This window comes from Nicotiana tomentosiformis, chromosome 2 (assembly GCF_000390325.3).
Source record: "Nicotiana tomentosiformis chromosome 2, ASM39032v3, whole genome shotgun sequence".
NCBI lineage: Eukaryota > Viridiplantae > Streptophyta > Magnoliopsida > Solanales > Solanaceae > Nicotiana > Nicotiana tomentosiformis.
In genome coordinates, this window is record NC_090813.1 from 62,606,659 (window position 1) to 62,627,328 (window position 20,670).

A 20,670-nucleotide genomic window follows, 5' to 3' on the forward strand; every position below is an offset into this window, starting at 1 on the left:
ATAAATTATACATATATTATACCTCCACCGGCTATTTTTAGTTTAAGTGGTTGGATGAATGGCTATTTAGGTTAATTCTTCAAGTAAAAACTTCCGCATTCACGGGATAGTACTTTAGTTGAAAGGTAGAATTGATCATGAAATATACTCCATCAGGTCCGTTTTAATTGATTTTTAGCCTTTTTCACACATATTAAGGAATAAATATTTTATCATTAATTAATAGTAAAATTAATCATATCAACCTTAGTTTGTTCATTGAAAATACAACAAATACTTTTAGGCTCTTTGGGGCAACTTTGGAAAAAAAAAAAAAATTCTTCATGATATCTGAAAAAATCAAATATCGTGGACCACAGAAAAAGTCCGAAAAATCAATTAAAGTGGATCTCAAGGAGTAAATTTTAAGCGTTCGAACATTAAAATTATTTCAAAGTTAGAAAGTTTTTGGAGAAAAAAGTTGTTTGATTGAAATTTTTCTCGTGATGCCTTTTGAATGAAGTGTCTTAAAGGCACCTTTTTAGCAACAAGGTCTTCTCATACTCACAAAACAATCCAAAGTTTAAAGAAGTTTTTGCAAGAAGAGATTTTCCTGAATTGTCCAAAAGTGAAAGTATCTTCCAATTTTGGCATTAATGATTATTGTGAATATACTTTAGTTGAAAGAAAAGTGAAAACATTGTTACGTGTTCAATTCCCGACTTTCCATATATATTCCCGAAATTGAAAAATCACCTTCCCCTCCTTAAGAGTGGAAAATCCTTGACCCGAAGAAGGAGGAAAAGAAAAATAGCAGAAAAAAAAGAGAGAAAACTGAAAAGTACTATTTTCCAATTAGATACCACAAAAACTGCAAAATTCCATAGACGCCCCAATTACTGCACTCTCAAAAAACACTTCCCGCCATTCCTCTTTCTCCCTCGTTTCTAAATTCCACCCCTATCTATCAAATGGGTGCTCAGAAATTAGGGCTAACAGCAATTCCAGCTCAAACCCATTTCTCAAAATTGCAAATATTCTTTAATTGAGTACGCCAACAGAATAATGGGTATACAAGGGCTTTTGCCCCTCTTGAAATCAATAATGTTACCCATAAACATCAAAGAATTGAAGGGTTGCAGTGTAGCTGTTGATACATATTCTTGGCTTCACAAGGGTGCTTTCTCTTGCAGCAAAGAGCTCTGCAAAGGCATCCCCACTACCAAGTATTTATCTTTCTTTCTCCTTAATATTTCATTTCCCGCTGATCTTTTTTTATTTTTGTGTTATTTTTATTTTTCGGTCAAAGAATTTTTTTTCTTTTTTCTTTTTCTTTTGTTCTTGATTTGTCTTGTAATTTGTGCTACTAAATATTCAATGGGGGAGGGATTATGTTTTCTTTTTTTTGGTACGTTTTTGTTTCTGTTATTTCATTCTTCTGAAGTTTTGTGATTTGATGTTCATGATGGGGTCCTTGGTATGTCTTTTTTCGTGGTATGTGTTTTATATTTTTCTCTTTCTCTTGCAATTATGTGAAATGTGGAAAAAGTAAATGAATTTTTTAACTAAATTTTGATTTAGCTGATGATTAATGCAAAGGGACTATAAATCTCAATCCATGTGTATATACCAATTCTAGAACAGGACATATTTGCTTTGCTTTCTGTATTCACGATAGCAATGAGATTTAACAGGATAGTTGCTATGGATTTTATAATACCTTCATTTCTTGGTTTGACCGTTTGAGTTTGCTAACTAGTATTCATATAGAACAACGGCCCGACAAGCTTTATGTGCTTTTAGAAGGAAACAACATTGTGCTTGTCTATTTTGGGCAGATTAATTGTTAAGATCACATTAGTAAAATACTCTACTCCCAATATATTATACATTTCACATTAAGATTAGAATTAGTTGAGATCAGAAGTGTGAACTACCTTTGGAGAAGTAAACAAAGTTTCATCTCTCACTAATACAGTCAACATTGCGTTGGAAGTCTTAGAAAGTTCTTTCTTCGAAGATGAAACTCTAATGAATGGCTGAAAAGACTGAAGTGTAAATAGTTCAGTTTAGCCTAATGCAAACTCTGACAATGTTTCCGCTGTATTTTCTTTTAGGCATATTGATTATTGCATGCACAGAGTAAATCTATTACGCCATTATGGTGTCAAACCTATTCTTGTGTTTGATGGAGGTCCCTTACCAATGAAGAATGACCAGGAGAACAAGCGGGCAAGGTACTTATAACCTCCTAACTTTTACGTCTACGTTGTAAGTTCCTTTTAATTTTTTAAATGAACTAATTAGAATTTTTGATATATTGCATCTAGTTTATCCATGAAAATTACAAAAAGGAAAAGGATAATTAGCTCATATCAACTCCAACCATGCCCTTAAAGCTAAATGTCTATTTAATCTTTTTACTTGGCTCAATCAGGCTTTGCGATCATTTTCTGGACCGTGGCTGCTCCTTAGTTTTAACATAGGTTTTTTGTTGATGTTCATGAGCAGTCACACTCTATTTACTTGTACTCTCTTTTGTTTTGCATCTTCTAGATGCCTTTAATGAAAGTGTCTTACTTCATTAAAAAAAACGTACCAATGAGTTATTTCCATGCTTTGCATTTACTACTTTTTACTCCGTTAGCATCAGATTCGTTATTGTATCCCAAAGCACTTCCTTTGTTGGCTTTGTATAGCTGTAGATTTCTTACCCCATACCTCCGCAGTACTTCGGTTTCATTGCAACATCCCATATAATAATGGAACTTGGGTTGATCACCATTCCCTTCCTCCTAACTTTGTCCAGTTGTTTGACTACTTTACCTGTAATTGGGAATAGTTACCCTATTGAAGGTTACTGCTCCTTCCATGTTGCCAACATCTAATCAAATCTTTCAATCACCTTTACCGCACCTCTCTTGCCTTGATGTCCAGCCCTTAAAGGTAGTAAGGAATACCTTAATTTGCATTCCTCAATCATGGCAAGCTCTTTAGTGTTGCTAACTTCATCCCCATATTTTCCTGCAGGTCTAGGAAAGAAAACCTTTCTCGTGCGATAGAGCATGAAGCTAATGGAAACATGACTGCTGCTTATGAGTGCTATCAAAAGGCGGTTGATATATCACCTTCAGTGGCTCACGATCTCATACAGGTACTAAAATCCATCATGATTTCACTACGGTTAACAAGTCAACCTTTTGTTTCTCATAATCTAATATATGCATTTGAAGGTCCTAAAGCGAGAAAATGTATGTTACATAGTGGCTCCTTATGAAGCAGATGCTCAAATGACCTTTCTGGCCATCAACAAACAGGTTGATGCAGTTATAACCGAGGATTCGGATTTAATAGCATTTGGTTGTCCTAGGGTAAGCTTTTGGCTGTTTTAATGGCGAACTTTTGTTAAAAAAAGTTTTCCTTTTATTTGTTACAATTTTTTTGTACTTCATCGTGGAAGTCCTGCTAATTTCTTGTTGAATCCAGATCATTTACAAAATGGATAAGTTTGGGCAAGGTCTTGAGTTTCGGTGCTCTAAGCTGGATCAGAATAAGGAACTAAATTTAACAGGTTTCACAAAGCAGATGCTTCTAGAGATGTGTATCTTGAGCGGTTGTGACTATTTGCAGTCCTTGCCTGGAATGGGCCTAAAAAAAGCTCATGCACTTATAAAAAAGTTCAAGAGCTATGACAAGGTGAATATTATTGGAGCATTAAAAATGTTGACTTCCCTAGAAAAATTTGTACTTAGTAATTTGCCAAAGTCTGATCCTGCTTCCTCAGTTTGCGTATCTTATCTATTGGCTTGCATTTGGTATTGAGCATTTACGTAAGCATGATAATTGGATACTAATTTGCTTATTTACAGGTCATTAAGCACTTGAGGTACAATACTGCTGCAGTTTCTCCTCTGTATGAAGAGTCTTTCAAGAAAGCAATTATGACCTTCCTGCATCAACGAGTTTATGATCCCATTACTGAAGATCTGGTTCATTTGTCTGAGCTCTCTGTCTGTGGTAGTCAAGATCTAGATTTCCTAGGCCCATATCCTTCCAAATTTAGTCATGATGCAACTTAGATGCATGTAACAATCTATTTCCTTTTTTTTATGAGTCATTCCTTAACTAGGAGAACGCTGATACAAGCAGAAGTTGCTCAAGGAATAGCAAAAGGCAATGTTGATCCTTTCACTATGATGCCATTTCAGGTATTTAGTCCTATTTCATTTATTAAAATTTCTTGCTTTCAATTCTCATGATTTAGAAGACCAATAACTTTTGGTTGCCATACCTACAGTCCCCTTCAGATTTACGCACTACTGCATTTATGCTCTAGCTTCAGTGATATTCATGTTTCTATTAAACTGAAGTTTGAAGGGAACTCTAGGCAGCCTATGGTTTACCATCTTGGTAAAATACTACTTCTGCCCTACTTTCATTGACCTATTTTATTTTTTTGTCCCTTCCAAAAAATTGACCTCTTTCTAATATGACACTTTCTTCTCCAACTAATCTTGCCTAATAAATGGATACTACGTTGTATCATTTAAAGCTGTTGCAACAACCTTCCAACCAATTCTCTACCCTATTGTATTTTGGAGTGTACTTTTAAGCCCTTCTCCACCAAACTCAGTATAAGATTCGCTTGAAAATTACTCTTGAACTCTGTGAAAGTCGATGCAGGTCAATTAAAATGGGACAGAGGGAGTAATTGAACATAGGGCCATAATCTGAGGGATATATGGACGTTATCTCTTGTTCTTGTGACGATATGCATGACGGCATGAAACTTATTGGTTTTTCTTCATATATGGCATCTTTCCTCTGCTGCGCTTCTTGTTGTGTGTCTTCCTCTTTTATGATTATCTCCATTTAAATGCAAATGAAAAAAAATTCTTTTTAATTTTATGAAAATTGGATGAAGATAGTGTGCTGCTCTGTAACTTCCGACAACTGTTTCTTTCCTTTTCTTCTCCCTAAGTATATTTCATATCAAGTTTATAATACTTCTAAGTTGTGGAATTTCAATTCACCAGAAAGAATGCAATGCTGCTGAACTGGTGCATAGCAGGACTTATGAACTGAATGACTTCAAAGTGGAAGGTGAAAGGAGGAAGCTTGATTTGCCTGCACAAAAAAATCTCCTAACCAACTACTTCTGTATCCTATTGTACAAGTACTTAGCTTTACACTGTTACTGTCATTGGAAGCTCAAAGCATCATTAAGGGTGATTTTTTCTTTTTCTTTATGTTTACGACAAAGCAGTTATTTAGCAACGTACCTTGTATATTTAGGAGGAAAGCAGCCTAAAGGTAGCTGAACATACATCATTTATCTTCCTCCTGTTTATGATGTAAAATGGCATTTCGTAAATATATCCCTTTTTTTCTTTTTCCTGAATACATTAGGACTATATATCAGGTCTGACTGGTTGGAGACGTGTATGTCAGTGTAGGGATAAGTACGAGACTTAGATAACCTCTGATTTTAGAATATTACTTCCCAATATTAGAATCAAAAAGGCCAGTATAGAGCTGGTTGAGTATAGAGGGTTCATATAGTTGAATCCAACTAGTTTAGGATTGAGGTATAGTAATTTTAGTTTGATTTCTCCCAGCTATTGCTGAGAACTTACATCCAGACATTTGAATCTGGCATTGGAGGCTTAGATTTTTGTAGGATTCAATGCTTTGCAGATTCTAGATTTGTATGATACCCCTGAAACTTTAAGTTTAGCGCAGCTGTAAAACTTTTGAAGCATTGCGGTGTCCTAGATATTCTTTGAAAGTCAAAGAATTTCATTCATACGACCAATGTGGTATGAATATTAAAAGGTGCTGTATTACATGTATGCCTCTGGCCTCCCAAGAATCTAGCTAATTGTATATACAAAGAGGAATTCCTCTTTACACCAGCATAACAAATAAAATAAAATAGAAGGGAGCTCTTAACATCCTTATAAAAAAATAACAATGAATCCTCTCATCCACTAAAAATCATTCTATTCTCTCTACACTAGTCAACACACAAAAAGGTGATCTTCCCATAGTTCTTCCTTCATATTGTTTTGGGACCCCGAAGGACAATAGCACATGATTCAAAACTTGGTGGATGATGGGCCCACCCCTTTACCAACTTACGAATTCCTTTCACCTAGCATCTTCACTCTCCAGGTTGTCATAGCATCTGCCACTGTTTTAGGAACTACCTAGTGAAACTTGAATATAGAGCATATTATGCCATATAAATCCTAAGCAAAAAGAACAAACAAAAGAATGTTGCTGTAAACACTTTCTTTAGGTGGATGATGATATTCTTTTGAGAGCTTCTAAATAATGACCTTCGAACACAAATGTCAGCAATGCACTATATTGAGGAGCAAAGATGCCCAAGGTAGTTGAACATAGATCATTTCTCTTCCTCCTGTTTATGGCGTAAATCTGCATTTTGTAAAATCTTTTCCCGATACTTTGTTTGATAGGTCCCTGTGCTCCTTAACTATTTATAGGCACTGCTTCTCTTGAAGCAAAGCAGAAATTTAGGGCACCGAGAACTAGCCCTGTTCATCCAAATTCAGAGATTGGAGTGTCAAACCCTTGGGCAGACAGTAAGAAAGCTGATTCTCCTAAATTCGTGAGCTTGCCAATGTCCTCGCCTGATCTTCTGGGTGTATCTTCTGCTCCGGTGAGGAAAGACAGTTTTGCAGTTAATACTCTGAGAATAACATTGTTGTATCATATTGGAATTCTGATTGCATCTGTCTGAATAGTAGAATTTTCTTCTCTTTAGGTAGATGATATTCTCTTGAAAGCTTCCAGGTGTTTGGAGTCAAAAAGTCAAGGTAAATATACAGATTTTTTTTAGAACATCAATAACAATAAGTGCAGTTAAACACTCTTTCCGTATATCCTCTGAGCAGGACGACTGGAAGAGGAAGAAAATGCAAATTATATAGGACTACAACCTGTTCCGCTACAGCATCCAATATGTAAACCCTGCATGACATCGAGTAAGGAGCGTGCTTTAGATTTGAGCGAGAGCACAATAGAAGCTGAAAAAGGAAAAGTGATAGTGAGGAGCTCCTATTTTATGAAGAATAAGAAAAAGGAAGATAATCAGGATGATAAGAGTGAGATAAATGGGGCTGCCAATGATAGATCTCATAGAAGTATTCAGGAGAATGATTGTGATTCTATGTCAGATGCAAGGGATGAAACAGTAGCAGCAGTAGTTAAAAATACCATTGTGCGGAGTTCTTATTTTCAGCATAAGCCATCAGCAGGAAATGGTTGGTACATTAATAGTTTTAATCTTTTTATTAAGGATGATGCTCCTGATGACACAATAAATTCATTTTTGGTTCCTTTAGGTGATACTGAACAGAGCAAAGAGAACAAAAGAGTAATAGTAAGGAGTTCTTATTTTCAGCACAAGCGATCAGCAGGAACAAAAGAGAATGAAAATTGTCAGGACAACTCGCATGTTCCTGCTGAGCTGCAACATACCAGTCCCAAGGCTTCTTCAGGAAATGACTGCTGTGAAGTGAGATTAAAGAAAAGAAAGGTTACCTTCATTGACACTGCTCAAACCGTAAGTTCCTTTTCCAGTGATGTGTCTCTTCCTTTCATCTTCACTTTGTTTTGATGCAAAATTTAGTCAAACTTGCAGCTTGTTACACCAAATTTGTCTTTCTTTAATAGGAAAGTGAGAGCGCTGAATATTTAGAGGCTGAAATATCTGCCGATCAAGGTATGTACAAGGCGAAAGGCAATATTTTGAACTCACTGGAGATGTGAAAATTATTTTCCTCGAATAATTGTTTCTCTCCTCAATTTGATACTCCTAATTTTTGTTGATACTGCTGGAGCTGTGCACTTACTTTTTCGTAACAGCTAATGTATCTGGGGATGCTAACCAAATACTACTGTATATAATTGAAAAGCGGAAATAAAAGATCAATTAACAAGTTAGCGGTAAGAGTTTATTTTCTTCTATGTACAGTGTTGTAGATATGAAGGTTGTGGTTAACTATACTGCAATTCATCAATACTAGTGAAGGTTGGAACTTTGCAATTGAAAAAAGCAGAATCACACATGTCATTTGGTATTAGAACATGTGTTTTAGTGATGGTTACTGATATAAGTTTTATATATGGCACTAGTGCAATTCCCCTATTAGAAATATCAAAGGTTTTGTTCCTCTTTTTGGCACTTAGAAAGCTGGATTCTGTCTTGCTCATGGCTGAAAAGAGGAAAAACTCATTTGATGTTGTTGGCAAATACTGGTGATCAGAGTTCCATGAATTAAAGAATAGGAAAAAAGATGGTTTTGCTTGCTGATAGACAGTTAGTGAAAGAGGCTAAGTCGAAAAAAATTAGACTATGAGGAATTCCACCTAAAAGGAAGGAATGATCTGGGGGAGGAGGTTTCAGTCCGTACAGGCAAGCAATGTGGTGCTTAATTGAGAGGCTTGACAGGAATAAGGTCTTTTTCTTACTTACTACAAATTGGTAGAGTTTGTGGTAAGATTATAGTACTGAATTTGTCTTAGGAGAGATTGAGGAGGTTAAAGGAATTCAGACGTTCAAGTATTTTTGTTTAGTTGCAAGCAACATTAGATGAGATCTGTCCTCCAAAGTTCATCTTTATCCAATTTACCAATATCTGTGTCCTTCGGATGTTAGGAAATGACTAGGGATCTCAAGGGCATGTCAAAGGACTCTCATTGTAAAAAGGTTCTCTTTATTTTCTTGTCGTAAACTTTTAGGTTGAAGTCCCATCTTTCATATTCATGTCTTTGTCTCTTCACTCTTGTCAAATTGTCTACAGTTTTAACCCTTTTACAGTCAGGGTGAAAGTTCTTGTTTAACTTTGTTATGCTGTGCTTCTTAAACCTTTTGAATTCCTTTCAGATCCTTCAGAAAACTATTACTCCTTATCTTTCTTAGTCTGAGTAGTCACAGATCCTAAGCTTTAGCTTTGGCTTCTTTGTTTTGGAATAAAAAGGGGTTCTCAGCAACCAAAGCAGCAAAAACTGGAATGCGATACTCTTTTCTTACCAAAAAGAATGACGTCTTTCACTTTACAAGGTCAAATTGATCAAATTTTCCATCCTTTTTCTGACATCGATTAACTTGTCATTTAGAAATATAAGTTTAATGTTTCAGAGTATGATAAAAAAAGAACAATAACCACAACTTTTACAAATAAAATAGGTAATAAAAATAAAAATAGAAATAGGAGGAGACCTTTTCTCCTTCCTGATGTACTCTTTTTTTTTTTTTGGTAACTAAAGATTTCATTAATTACCAGAGTAATTACAATGAAGAGCCATATCCAGACTACATCTCAGTCTGCTACCTAAGTATGGACTATTACAGAACCAAACAAAATAACTATAAAGCTACCAGAACTAATCTAAATGGTAAGCTGCTGGACCTGAGCTTTAATTCTAGTAGAAGCCCTGATGTTACATATGTATGCTATCTCCCTAACTAGCTGAATGTGACCCTTTGCTATTTACTCAAATCTCCTCTGATTCCTCTCAATCCACATGGTATGCACCCATTCAGTATAAGCCAGTTTGAAGATCTGAGCTCTTTTTGATTTGCCTTTTGCTTCTTTGATGATCCACTTCTCCAATTGCTCCCATCGCGAGGTCCTGAAATTATGGACTTGCAACCATTTTAACACATCCCAAGGTCCTGATGTACTCTTTCTGTACCAACTTGGTACTATTTAATAATAATCCTTTACTTTTTCATCTCAATTTTTTTCAGTAAACTGTTGTTTAAGAAACATTTCATTTTTGACGTTGTAGCTTGGTTAAACCGAAATTGTAAGAGTCTAGGAGTACATGTTGGACACCTTATAAAAAAAAAAGGAGTACATGTTGGACTTAACCCTAATGACATGCAACAATCTGGAAGTTGTTACAGAATTCTATATCCTCATGATTTGTTGCCTGGAATTGCCATAAGAATGCAAATGTATTTCTTTGGCAGTAATTAAAGATCCTTCTTTTTTTTGTTCTCGCCAATGAACTTTTCGCCGGTAAACATTTGATTTGTGCTTGCAATTAGGACAGTATAGTTGAGATGTGCTATATTGGACATATTTCTTGAGGACGGTGCTTCAATTTTCCATGACTTGACTCTTCAAGTCATTTGGATGATCCGATGATTTTCTTAGCTTCTCAAGCGATTGTAGTTCTGTTCCATGCGATAATTTGAACACTTAATATATTTTCTTATCTTTTCTTATTCTTTACCATTTCTTACAATGAAAAGGTTTTGTCATACAATTATGAAGAATCTCCTTCATCCACATGCTTTTGTTGGTTACCTTTACTGAGATCTCTTTACAGGAGAGACATCATAACATCTTTGTATTTCAGGCAACTTCATCTCCGACCTGGATGATTCCACTAACGAAACAAAGGACGGAGAAGGGAAATTTGGTTCCAACATCTCTCATTTAGGACGTTATTCTCAAATAGCAGAGAAATCAATAGAAAGTTTTGTTTCAGTCATATCATCGTTTAGATTCACCTCAAATGGTTCTCGAGCCAGTGGACTCCGAGCCCCTTTAAAAGATATTAAGAATACAAGCACCAACAGGTAAGCAATATTTTAGACATCTGAGTTTAGGTTTAGCTTAAAAAATTGTCTGCTTTTTGTTGCCATCTCTGAATTTACTTTTTGACTGAAGGTCCGCTAGTAACCTGGATCTAAGCAAGTTCGTATACAAGCCAACAAATCAGAAGCGATCATTAGCACGTCGTAAAGTTTAAAACTTGCAACTATACTGCCTGCATTTGCATATACTGAATTCAGCAGCTCTCAGATTGATAAATATAAATTTCAGTCAGCACCAGCTCCTGCTAAATTTCCATTTTTATTGGTGAGTGGACATTCTTGGCTAAATTCACAGTTTCTTTTTGCCTCTTAAGTTTTCTAGATAACTAATACTCTGTCAGTTTCTTTGATTCAGGGTCAGCTCTGATTGGGAACTATTGTGGAGAAGCCATTGTTTTTGCTTTTTTGGCTGCCCAAAATCTGAAGGTTCTCATCACATTCCTTGTAATTTTACTGAGAAATATTGTAGAGAAGCTATACTTTAATTCATTCCATGAGGGTTCATATTTGCTTTTCTTGTTATATCTGAATTGCAACATATTTGTGTCTTGTAATTGACTTCAACCTTCACAGAATGAATAATGTAGGATTAGATGATTTAAGAGTGCGAGATTTGATTGATCTTCAAAATAATCATGTTTGGGAAATCTAATGTACACCTGATTATAATTTCACCATACCTCCGAATAAGGTTATAGTATGTTTTACTGATACAGGTTACGTATTTTAGAACGAGTATTGGTGTAGTGGCAATGAATGCCTTTGTTTTATGAGCAATCTTTTGAAACCATGCAAAAGAGAATTTTCTAACTGAAACTTATTTGCTCAAGTTTTTCTCCAGATATCTTTGTAAGGGCTTTCTCAAACTTTGCTTTTGAAGAGATAGTTTTAGGGTGTATTTATTTTTCTTTAAAAAAGAAACACTTTCAAAACACTGCAAATCCTTAAAAATAAAACTATAACTATTCAAAGACGTTTTCTTTCTGTAAACTAATTTTGCTCCAAAGTTATTCAAACAGTTTCGTATGGGTTGGGTACAGTGAATGGTTCCACTGTGAAGTCCAATCAAGGATGTCTTAAGAGACAACTTTTCTTCCAACATTTATCAATAGACCCCATGAACTAATCATACACTAATATTCTTAGTATAAACAACAAATTTCTTTCATCGTAGGTCCTATGTTTGGTCCAATTCTTTGCTATTTTTAAAGAAATATTCCTTTCATGTGGATAACTTTCACCTGTCAAGTGTTTTCCCATCACCACTGCTTCGAAAATGATATTCCAAGAGGTTCACTCATGTTTATGTATGTATTATAATATAAAATGCTAGAGGAGAATCTAAAATTTAAAATTTATGAGTTCTCGTAACGATTTCAAGTTAATATACTGTAATATTAAATTTACAATCAAATATTTAGTGAATAATACATATATATATAATTTGGATAATATTATTGGGTTCACGTGAACTCATAGCTTACTAAATAATAATGGTATATGCCACGACACAAGTTAGGTATAAGTTGATTAACATTTCTTAATTTAGTGAATGGAACCTTGATTGTGCCTTAGTTATTTTCAGCTATAAAGATGTCATTCTCATCTTCCTAACCTAAAGTGAATCATAATACTTCCTCTTATAAACTCACAATTGTATGGAATAGCACAAACAACGCACAGCCCTTAACCATACGCAATTCTCTTTTTTTCTTACCTTCTACTGTTTCATGTCACTATCAAAATTAACAAACACTTAAATTAAGACTTATCTTCAAGGTTTTAAGAAGTAGAAGGAAATTTCTACCTGAAAGATTCTGCATCGCTTTTTTGGGAAACAGAAAAAAAGATTAATTAAATAAGAGAAAAGGAAGATGGCTAACTGTGAAGTATATTTATTGAAATGAAATCTGAAAAATTATTGCTCTTCTTCTAATAGTAAAAGCTTAGAATCTCTCTCTTTGAATTTTCTTTTCCGAATTTCTATTGGCCAAAAAGTAAAATAAACAAAGAGAAAATGCGGACATTTTGCACATTTTATCTAACTTCCTACCTATATATGAACTATTCATGAAATTAGTTCGGCAATATTACTTGGTTTAGTTAGTTCATTTTTTGAACTTCATCTTCAGACCTCAAGGCTTCAAGTAGCAAACTAACCTCGCATAGTCACGTGTTTTCTATTTGCTTAGGTAATTCCTGTAAATATTCTGTCCACATTGGACAATCTATTTTTGATATCATTTATCAATAGTTTAGTTTCCGAAACTGCAGCGGATTAGATCGATTCATTTTTTGTCATGACAAAAGAAATATTTCATTTGAAATTTTAGAAAGTAAAATAAGATATCATTTTGAAATCATCAATAGCAGATCTATGTGGGAGCAAGGAATTCAACAGAATCCCCTTTGCTGAAAAATGTATTGTGTCTTTTTTTTTTTAACATTATAAACCATGTTCTAAAAATATTTAAATTGAACCACCTTAAATTAGTTGGTGAAGAAGTATAGCATACTGGTAGAGAGGGTTCAAATTACTACCAAGAATTATGGTTGGTTGGATAAGATTTTTTTCACCTTTAACAAGAGTTATGAGTTCAAACTCTTAAAATGAAAAAAATGGAGCTGCTCCCCTTTTAAACGGCCTTACTCGGTTCGAATCCAGATTAATAGGGATGGAAAACCGAAAAAAGAAGAAGAAAAGGTTTCAAACTATACTTGAGGACATGTATGCAAGTCAACTGGACAATCTTCATTCTTATACTTTATTAAAAAAAGAAAAAAAAAGAAAAGAAAGACACAAGTCTCTCAAATTAAATGAAAATAAAACCCTATTTTCTGCCTGACCTTTTAAAGCATAAATAATTATATAGCTAGAATGGTATTAAATCGACTTGTTTTGAGGCTGCCTTCGGCAATTGCTGATGTTTTATTGCCTTTGCTTTTCACGAACCTATCTTTGCCTTAAATTTTGAATTCGCTCTCCAGAATATGTAAGACATAAAAAAAATAAGTTGCTCTCAAACTACAATAAATTAAACTGTGGAATATTACATGTCAAACGAACTGAAATCTATAAAGAATTGAGTTATCCATAGAAAGATGCCAAGTAGCAGAACATGCATTTTCTTCCTAACAACCACTCAATTTTAAGTCTAAACTTCTTGCGGATGAATTCTTATCTTTAATTAGAAGATTTGATTGTGTCATTACATTATAAAATTTCATTTAAAATGTATTACAATATTCTTTTGAAAGGAAAAAACTGGACACTTGTCAAGCTTATTTTATTAAAATGATAACAATTCTTTTTCTTCTTCATTTGGAAGTTTCGAGCACAGAAAATTCCAAAAAGGTACCAACTGTCTCCGAGCAATAGTTATAATGGAAATGGAACTCTCCTTATATTAATTCTCTCTTTTGGTAGGTCTATATATATATATATATATTTAAGTAGAATTCACAAAAAAACATTTTAAATTAAATGAGAACATAAAAAACAAGAAAAATAAGTGATGACCTAAGGAGAATATCTGGCTATGATTTAGACCACGTCATAGCGTATGTGAAATAGACGTGTCTGTATTTTTCAGGCAAAGTTAGCTCATCATTGTGCATGTGGCAAAATAAGTTCCCTGTCAATTTCTGTTTTTACTGCCATTTATTTTTGGTTTGATGAATCATCAATCAGAATTATTTTTCCTTTTAAATTCTTACAATTATTAAAATTTACAGGATATATACTACACTAATCTATTGTCATTAGGAGACAGATTAGTGATAAGGATTAAGGATTACAACTCCAACAGTTACGTAAGGGATTTGGATTTAACAATTTCCTAGTTTAACCCAATCAGGTTTTCTTCGTCAAACCTTTTAGGATTACTTCTTTCATAATAACTCCAGGCATAAAAACGAAAAAGAGAAAAACAAATTGTTCCATAGTCCCTTTAACTGCAATAATTGATTGTCATTTTTAAGTAATATGTTGTAAAATAAAATAAGATAAATTTCAGAAACTTCTGTTGATGTCTGATGTGTGGCTATAATTCCATAGTTTCGTACATTATGTGCATTGTATTTTACATACTTTAATGATAAATTACACTTTATTTGCGTATAATGGAGTCTATTTTATGTGTAGGTGAATTGGAGATGAAAGTAGAGCAAAATGGATACTTAAACGTTGAAAGTGTGCTCGAGAACAGTGAAAAGGAGAGACTTGGTGAGGCTAGCCAAAGGCCAGGCTGAACCAGGCTTTAGCCTGGCGAGGCCAGCCAAAGGCTAGGCTGAACCAGGCTTTAGCCTGGCGAGGCCAACCAAATTCCAGGCGTTAGGCTGGCGACGCCAGGCCCGAGGCCAAGTCCAATCCGAGTTTTGAAGACTTAATTCGTTCCGGGTTTGACTAGGACTCGGCTCACACGTTTAGGGTTTCTTCTACACATATAAATAGACCTGAAAACACCACTTGGAGGACTTTGGGCAGGTAGAGGCAAGAAGAGCTGGTAGAATCACCCCTTGGGAGTGAGAATCATCAATTTCTACATCTTTTCATCTTTACTCTATATTTTAATTATGCAAAATATTTGGGATATTGTTACTATGATTATGAATAGCTAATTTGTTATCTAGGGTTTTGATGAAACCTATTGGAAGATGATTTTCTTGTTACGTTAATATAGATTTGCCGTAGTATTTTCTCTATTTGTTCAACTATATTATTCTTGTGGTTGATTGAAGGGCCCTCAATTAGCTGTGCCTATTTAGTATGTATTACTCGGGAAAGAGTGCATATTTAGGTAGTTGTTGAACAACATCACTCCTAAACGTATATGAGGGATCAATACGGAGGTTTAAAGGTGGGATTAGGGATAACGAAATCTTGGTGCGATCTGAGTGAGCTGTACTTAATCCCAGCTAGCTTAATTCAGGAGAATATGTCTAGTAAATTATGATAATTACTCGGGAGAGAGTTACGACATTTAGAGTGCTCATGATCGGTAGAGAAGACTTAGGCAAATTTATAGGAAACGTAGCGGAAAGGATTCCGACAATTGGGGAAATCATAACTCTAGACTTCCTTAGTCTTGTCTATAATTTCATCCATGTTAGTTGATAATTTTACTGCTTTATAATATTTTCTAGTTAATTAGTAGAAATAAAAATCAAATCTTTATAACTAGAAAATTATTTGAACTTCTGTTTCTTTACAATATTGAACAGGTGTAGCTAAGCCTTAGTTCTCTATGGGATTCGACTTCGGACTTGTAAACCGGATTATATTTTCAACGACCGCTTAGTCCTTTTTATAAGGCATAGTTGGGCGTGATTAAATTTTGGCGCCGTTGCCGGGGAACTAACGGTTTAGTTGTAGGTGTTTATATTAAAAAGAAATACATTGCTAGGTTGATAAAGAAACACTTATAGCTGTAGGTGTATATATTGCTAGGTTGCAAGTTTGAACTTTTATTTTTGCTTTCTTGTATTTGATTTTTTTTAATTTTTGTTTTACTTGTTAATATTAAAAATATGGCATCTTGGAATTATGTGAGTTTTGATGTTGGTAATTCTACTTTTGATCCTCCTTATGCATATAGTGGAGGAAATCACCCTGGGCAAAATTGTCAAAATATTTCTGAGAGCGAGTTATGTGCACCAACTCAATCTTATGTGTGGAATGTGTGTGATATGTGTGGTGGTCAAAATGGTCAGTTTTATGGTTGTGCTTATATTTTTTATGTTCCCCCAACCCCTTACTTTGATGGTTCTTCTTTTTCTTGTGAAGTTAATAGGAACAAAGAACCCAGGGATGATGACTTGAAAGAGATCAAGAATATGCAAAAGTGCCTTGTGGAACAATATGATATGTTAAAGTGCCTTGTGGAATAAAATAGTAAAAAACAACTGCAGATAGAAAGGCAAGAGGAAACTATTCACAACTTGAAAGTTCAAGTGAATCAACTGGTTGAAGATCTTAATGCTCAACAAGCCAATATTGTGAATAGTATCCAAGAAGAGCGTGAATTAGATGTAAAAATTGAGGTACCAATAGAGGGGTCCATAGTAGAACACCAATAATCAATCAAACTAGAATTTGAGGATGCCGATGTTGTAGAAGATATACTAGAGTCAAGCAAGGACATTGATGAAACATATTTAGTTGACTCTAGTGTCATTAGTGTTGAGGATGTAGACAGTCCCAATGTTCATGTAGTTGAACGCATTGGTCCACACTCCAAGAATTTTTCCACATTGTGTTTGGATGATGATATAGAAATAGAGTCATCCGAGCCACTTGAGGAGTCAGAAAATAAGGAACAAGGTGCCTACATTCTGAAATTCTTCTTACCAGAAAGTCGCGAATACACATCCCATATAAAGGCCAAGAAGCGCGGAATACTACATTGTTTTATTGGGCCAGTCAGATTCGTTCCACCTCCCGGCCAGGAGCATGATCATAGAGCAGAATCAAAATTTGGGGTCCAATTCATAAGTTCAAAGTGGAGGCGGAAAGTGGTGCCGCGACGTTAAATCGAGTGCTTGTTGGGAGGAAACCCAACTTTACTGCTTTATTTATTTTTATTTTTTTTATTTTTTATTATTTTTGTAGTGTCGATTTTTGCTTTTCTAGGAGCATGGAAAGCAAAGCTATTGGAAGGATGCAACAGCAAACCAGATGGTTGGAACTAAGTGTGAGGTGCCCGCATGAAGGACCAAGCCTGTGAGAAGTCTGAGTACCCCATGAGTTGCTAGTGCTTCGGCCTTTGGCCTACCAGGGAGTTTCTTTTACCCTCTTATTAGTTATGGTGTGCATTGGGGACAATGCGCAATTTTAAGTGTGGGGTGGGGAGATTGTCTAGGTGACTTTCTATGCTATTTTAATTGTGTTAGTTTATATATATATATATATATATATATATATATATATATATATATATATTAGAGAACAGAAATAGAAAAGATTGGACTTTTTCCGATGATGGATCTATTAGACAATTTTCTTGAGGGATTTAAGTCGAAAGGAAAAAGACAAAAAAATTTTCTTTTGTTAAGTAGTGTAGCAATTTTCTTGGGAAAATCATAACTCTAGATTTCCTTAGTCTTGTCTATAATTTCATCCATATTAGTTGATAATTTTACTGCTTTATAATATTTGTTAGTTAATTAGTAGAAATAAAAATCAAATCTTTATAACTAGAAAATTATTTGAACTTGTATTTCTTTACAATATTGAACAACTGTAGCTAAGCCTTAGTTCTCTGTGGGATTCAACTCCGTACTTGTAAACCGGATTATATTTGCAATGACCGCTTAGTTCTTTTTATAAGGCATAGTTGGGCGTGATCAATGTCAAAGGGATAGACGAATCCCTTTGACAACCATTCAATATATTCAATTACTATTACGTAGTTTAACACGAATTTGAATCAGTTAAATTAGTGAAATTTCAATGTTGAAAAAAAATTGTTTGGAACTTTTTACCATAACAACGTCCAACGGGAATTATTTTAGCTTCAAAAGTATATTATGCGACTAACACCCAAACAGAAAAATAATGTATAGCAAATCGGAAAAGAGCAAGAGGATATCAGATTTAGATATTTGTGCTGAAATTTAGGATTGACACCTAATGCAGCTAGAGAATGACAATAGAACAATCCCAAAATTCAGCATCTTTTCAAAGACCAATCAGATTTTGTGATCCAAATCATATTGCTTTTGACTTCTATTTAATAAGTAATTTAGTAAATACAAATTGTGACTATTAATTATCTTGTCTTGTTTTGCAAGAAACTACACTAATTAAAAAGTTCTATATTATGCTACTTGATCAATAACTAATTAGTAGTGGTGCAAACTAGATATCTATCTGGCAAAACACCTCCATTCCTTTTCTTTACCCTTAGGCCTTAACCTGGCTATGTATTACATATTTTATGTCAGGCTGTCACATGTAGAAATTAATATTCTTCCTATGAACCTAATTATCTACTACTGTACTGTTGCTTAACACTTGGATAAACTTTTTATGACTTTGTTCATGAAAACATGTTGGCCTTCTGCTATCCTGACATGGATCAAGTCAAGATTATTAAAAGGAAAACGTACGCCTTCAAGATTAAGAAATACTAGTAGTAATTGAAAACATGTCGAATTCGATTTTCTGTGTCCAAAGCAATTTATTGGGTAACGGATTATAGTCACTAACGTGAAAATGTGATCATCTGAGTAATTTCTCCGACTGAAATGGGTTAAGGTATTTATGTGGAGTTTCTCCATTTCAAACAATAGAACCCAACACTTATAGCATTATTGTCGTAATTAGTATAAGTATTTTTTCTTTACAACATTAGTGTGTATATAAGGTAAAATATTTTATAAGGAATTCGTATTAAAGTTCCTCCCCCCCTCTTTCATAACGGTGTTACACAAGCTTTTTAGTTGGACTTTTATTAAAAGGAAAACGATATTTAAATTTTACACCATGTACAAATTAAACAACTCAGAACCAATCAAACAAAGCAAATTTCTTGATAGTATGTAATATCGTTTAGTTTTCTTTATATATCTTCAAACTACTAATACAACCTCACACTAAAATTATTTAAAATACATGTATGTACTATTGAGAATCTATTCGATATTATTAATTGTTCTAAAAGAAACAAAAGTTCTGTCACAATTTAAGACCAGCTGTTTGTGCTGGGCTTTGTCTGAGGTTCAAACAAAAAACTCAAAGGAAACATAAACAGTGTGCAATCACTGGCATAACATAATTTCCAACCACAGTATCTTAACAGAAACCTACTCACAACCAACAACCTGGATTTACACAATTCATCATACATCAATTATTTTCCACACCAAACACAATTCCGTTCGAAGTAAATTGAATTAATCAAAATTTGAACTTTCATTTCCTTTCTTTCTTTGAGGAAATGATGAATTCTTTTCGAATTTCATACAATATTTGTTTGTCTAATATTACAATGATGAGAAATGGAATTGGAATTCCACAAATGGGAAGTACAAAAGAAAAAAGAGAAGGAAAAATATCTTTTTTCTCTTTTTAATTTTTTTGTTGACTTTTAATTTCCTGTGCTTCTAATGTGAAAAGACTCAACTCTAAAGTTACGTTTCCAGAAAACCAGTCATCCTAAGAATTGAATTCCTTACTTGACTCAAATCTCTTCCCTTAAGAGTCCTTCCATATCCAGTACAAACGGAAAATGACGTCATTTTTCCGGCTATTCTCCGACCAGTTATCACGTGAGGCGGCACCATTTCTTCGTCATCTCTGTACTCATCTTCAAAAAAATCCGACTTTTTCTCCAAATACTTGAACCATGAATTTCCGTCGGGAATGTTAACAGGGACGGAATTGGAATTCCGCTTCAGTTTCTTTATTCTAGATACCTTGTTATTACGACGAACTTGGAAGTCATACTCTTCTTCATCATCAGCTAATTCTCGAACCTCTTCACGTCCTGCATTTTCCTGAAAAATCACTTCATATTCTTGAAATTCTTCAGCCATTGAGATAAATGGAAATGGAAATGGATTTGTATTTTGGGGGAAAAGGAATTAGGAAAAATGGAAGGAGAAGAAGAGGAATTTATAGGGAATTGAGGAGAAGTGATTGAATGATTGATCTGAAACGTAGTGAGTACACTTTTGATTGGGTTTTCGTCATATGGCGTCATTGAGTGTGGTCCCAGCTTTCTCTCTCTAAAAGCTGAAACAATGGCCGCGCTTTCTTTCTCTCTCTATATCTGTTACTTGCAACTCACGGCTTTGTTTGTGTGTATCTATAGGTTTGTGTATGTGTATGTGTATGTGCATGGATTTAATAGATCTGAATTTACTCTTAATTTGAGGTTTAATGAATCTTGTCAGTACTAGATTTTCACAACTTATTGTTTTAATTTGGACAGTTTAAACATTTTTTCTCGTAGGAATAGTTCATAATGTATTCTTACACTACGTGAACGAGTCAAATTCATGATTGTATCCTATTTCAGCACACAGATTATAAATGCGTCCATAGAAAA

At 34.4% G+C, this 20,670-nt stretch overlaps 2 protein-coding genes across 2 annotated transcripts; one reads left to right on the forward strand and one right to left on the reverse strand.

Moving 5' to 3' along the window:
• The first annotated feature begins 739 nt into the window (after positions 1–739).
• LOC104099218 (exonuclease 1) lies at positions 740–11,215 on the forward strand. The gene is given in 15 exon segments (XM_070195457.1): positions 740–1,205; positions 2,097–2,216; positions 3,010–3,133; positions 3,213–3,350; positions 3,466–3,675; positions 3,849–4,187; positions 5,016–5,139; positions 6,489–6,685; positions 6,770–6,821; positions 6,900–7,268; positions 7,350–7,570; positions 7,681–7,729; positions 10,378–10,600; positions 10,692–10,883; positions 10,974–11,215. Coding segments are annotated over 14 exon segments (2,409 nt in total). The 5' UTR covers positions 740–1,044; the 3' UTR covers positions 10,774–10,883; positions 10,974–11,215.
• An 8,535-nt stretch (positions 11,216–19,750) lies between these two features.
• Positions 19,751–20,155, reverse strand: LOC104099219 (protein S40-1-like). The gene has a single exon (XM_009606136.4). The coding sequence runs from the start codon at positions 20,153–20,155 to the stop codon at positions 19,751–19,753; it is 405 nt and encodes a 134-aa protein (XP_009604431.1).
• Positions 20,156–20,670: the final 515 nt, after the last annotated feature.

What these genes read in the sequence shown, in the direction of transcription:
- LOC104099219 (XM_009606136.4), bottom strand. Translation starts at nt 20,155, where the DNA reads ATGGCTGAAGAATTTCAAGAATATGAAGTGATTTTTCAGGAAAATGCA.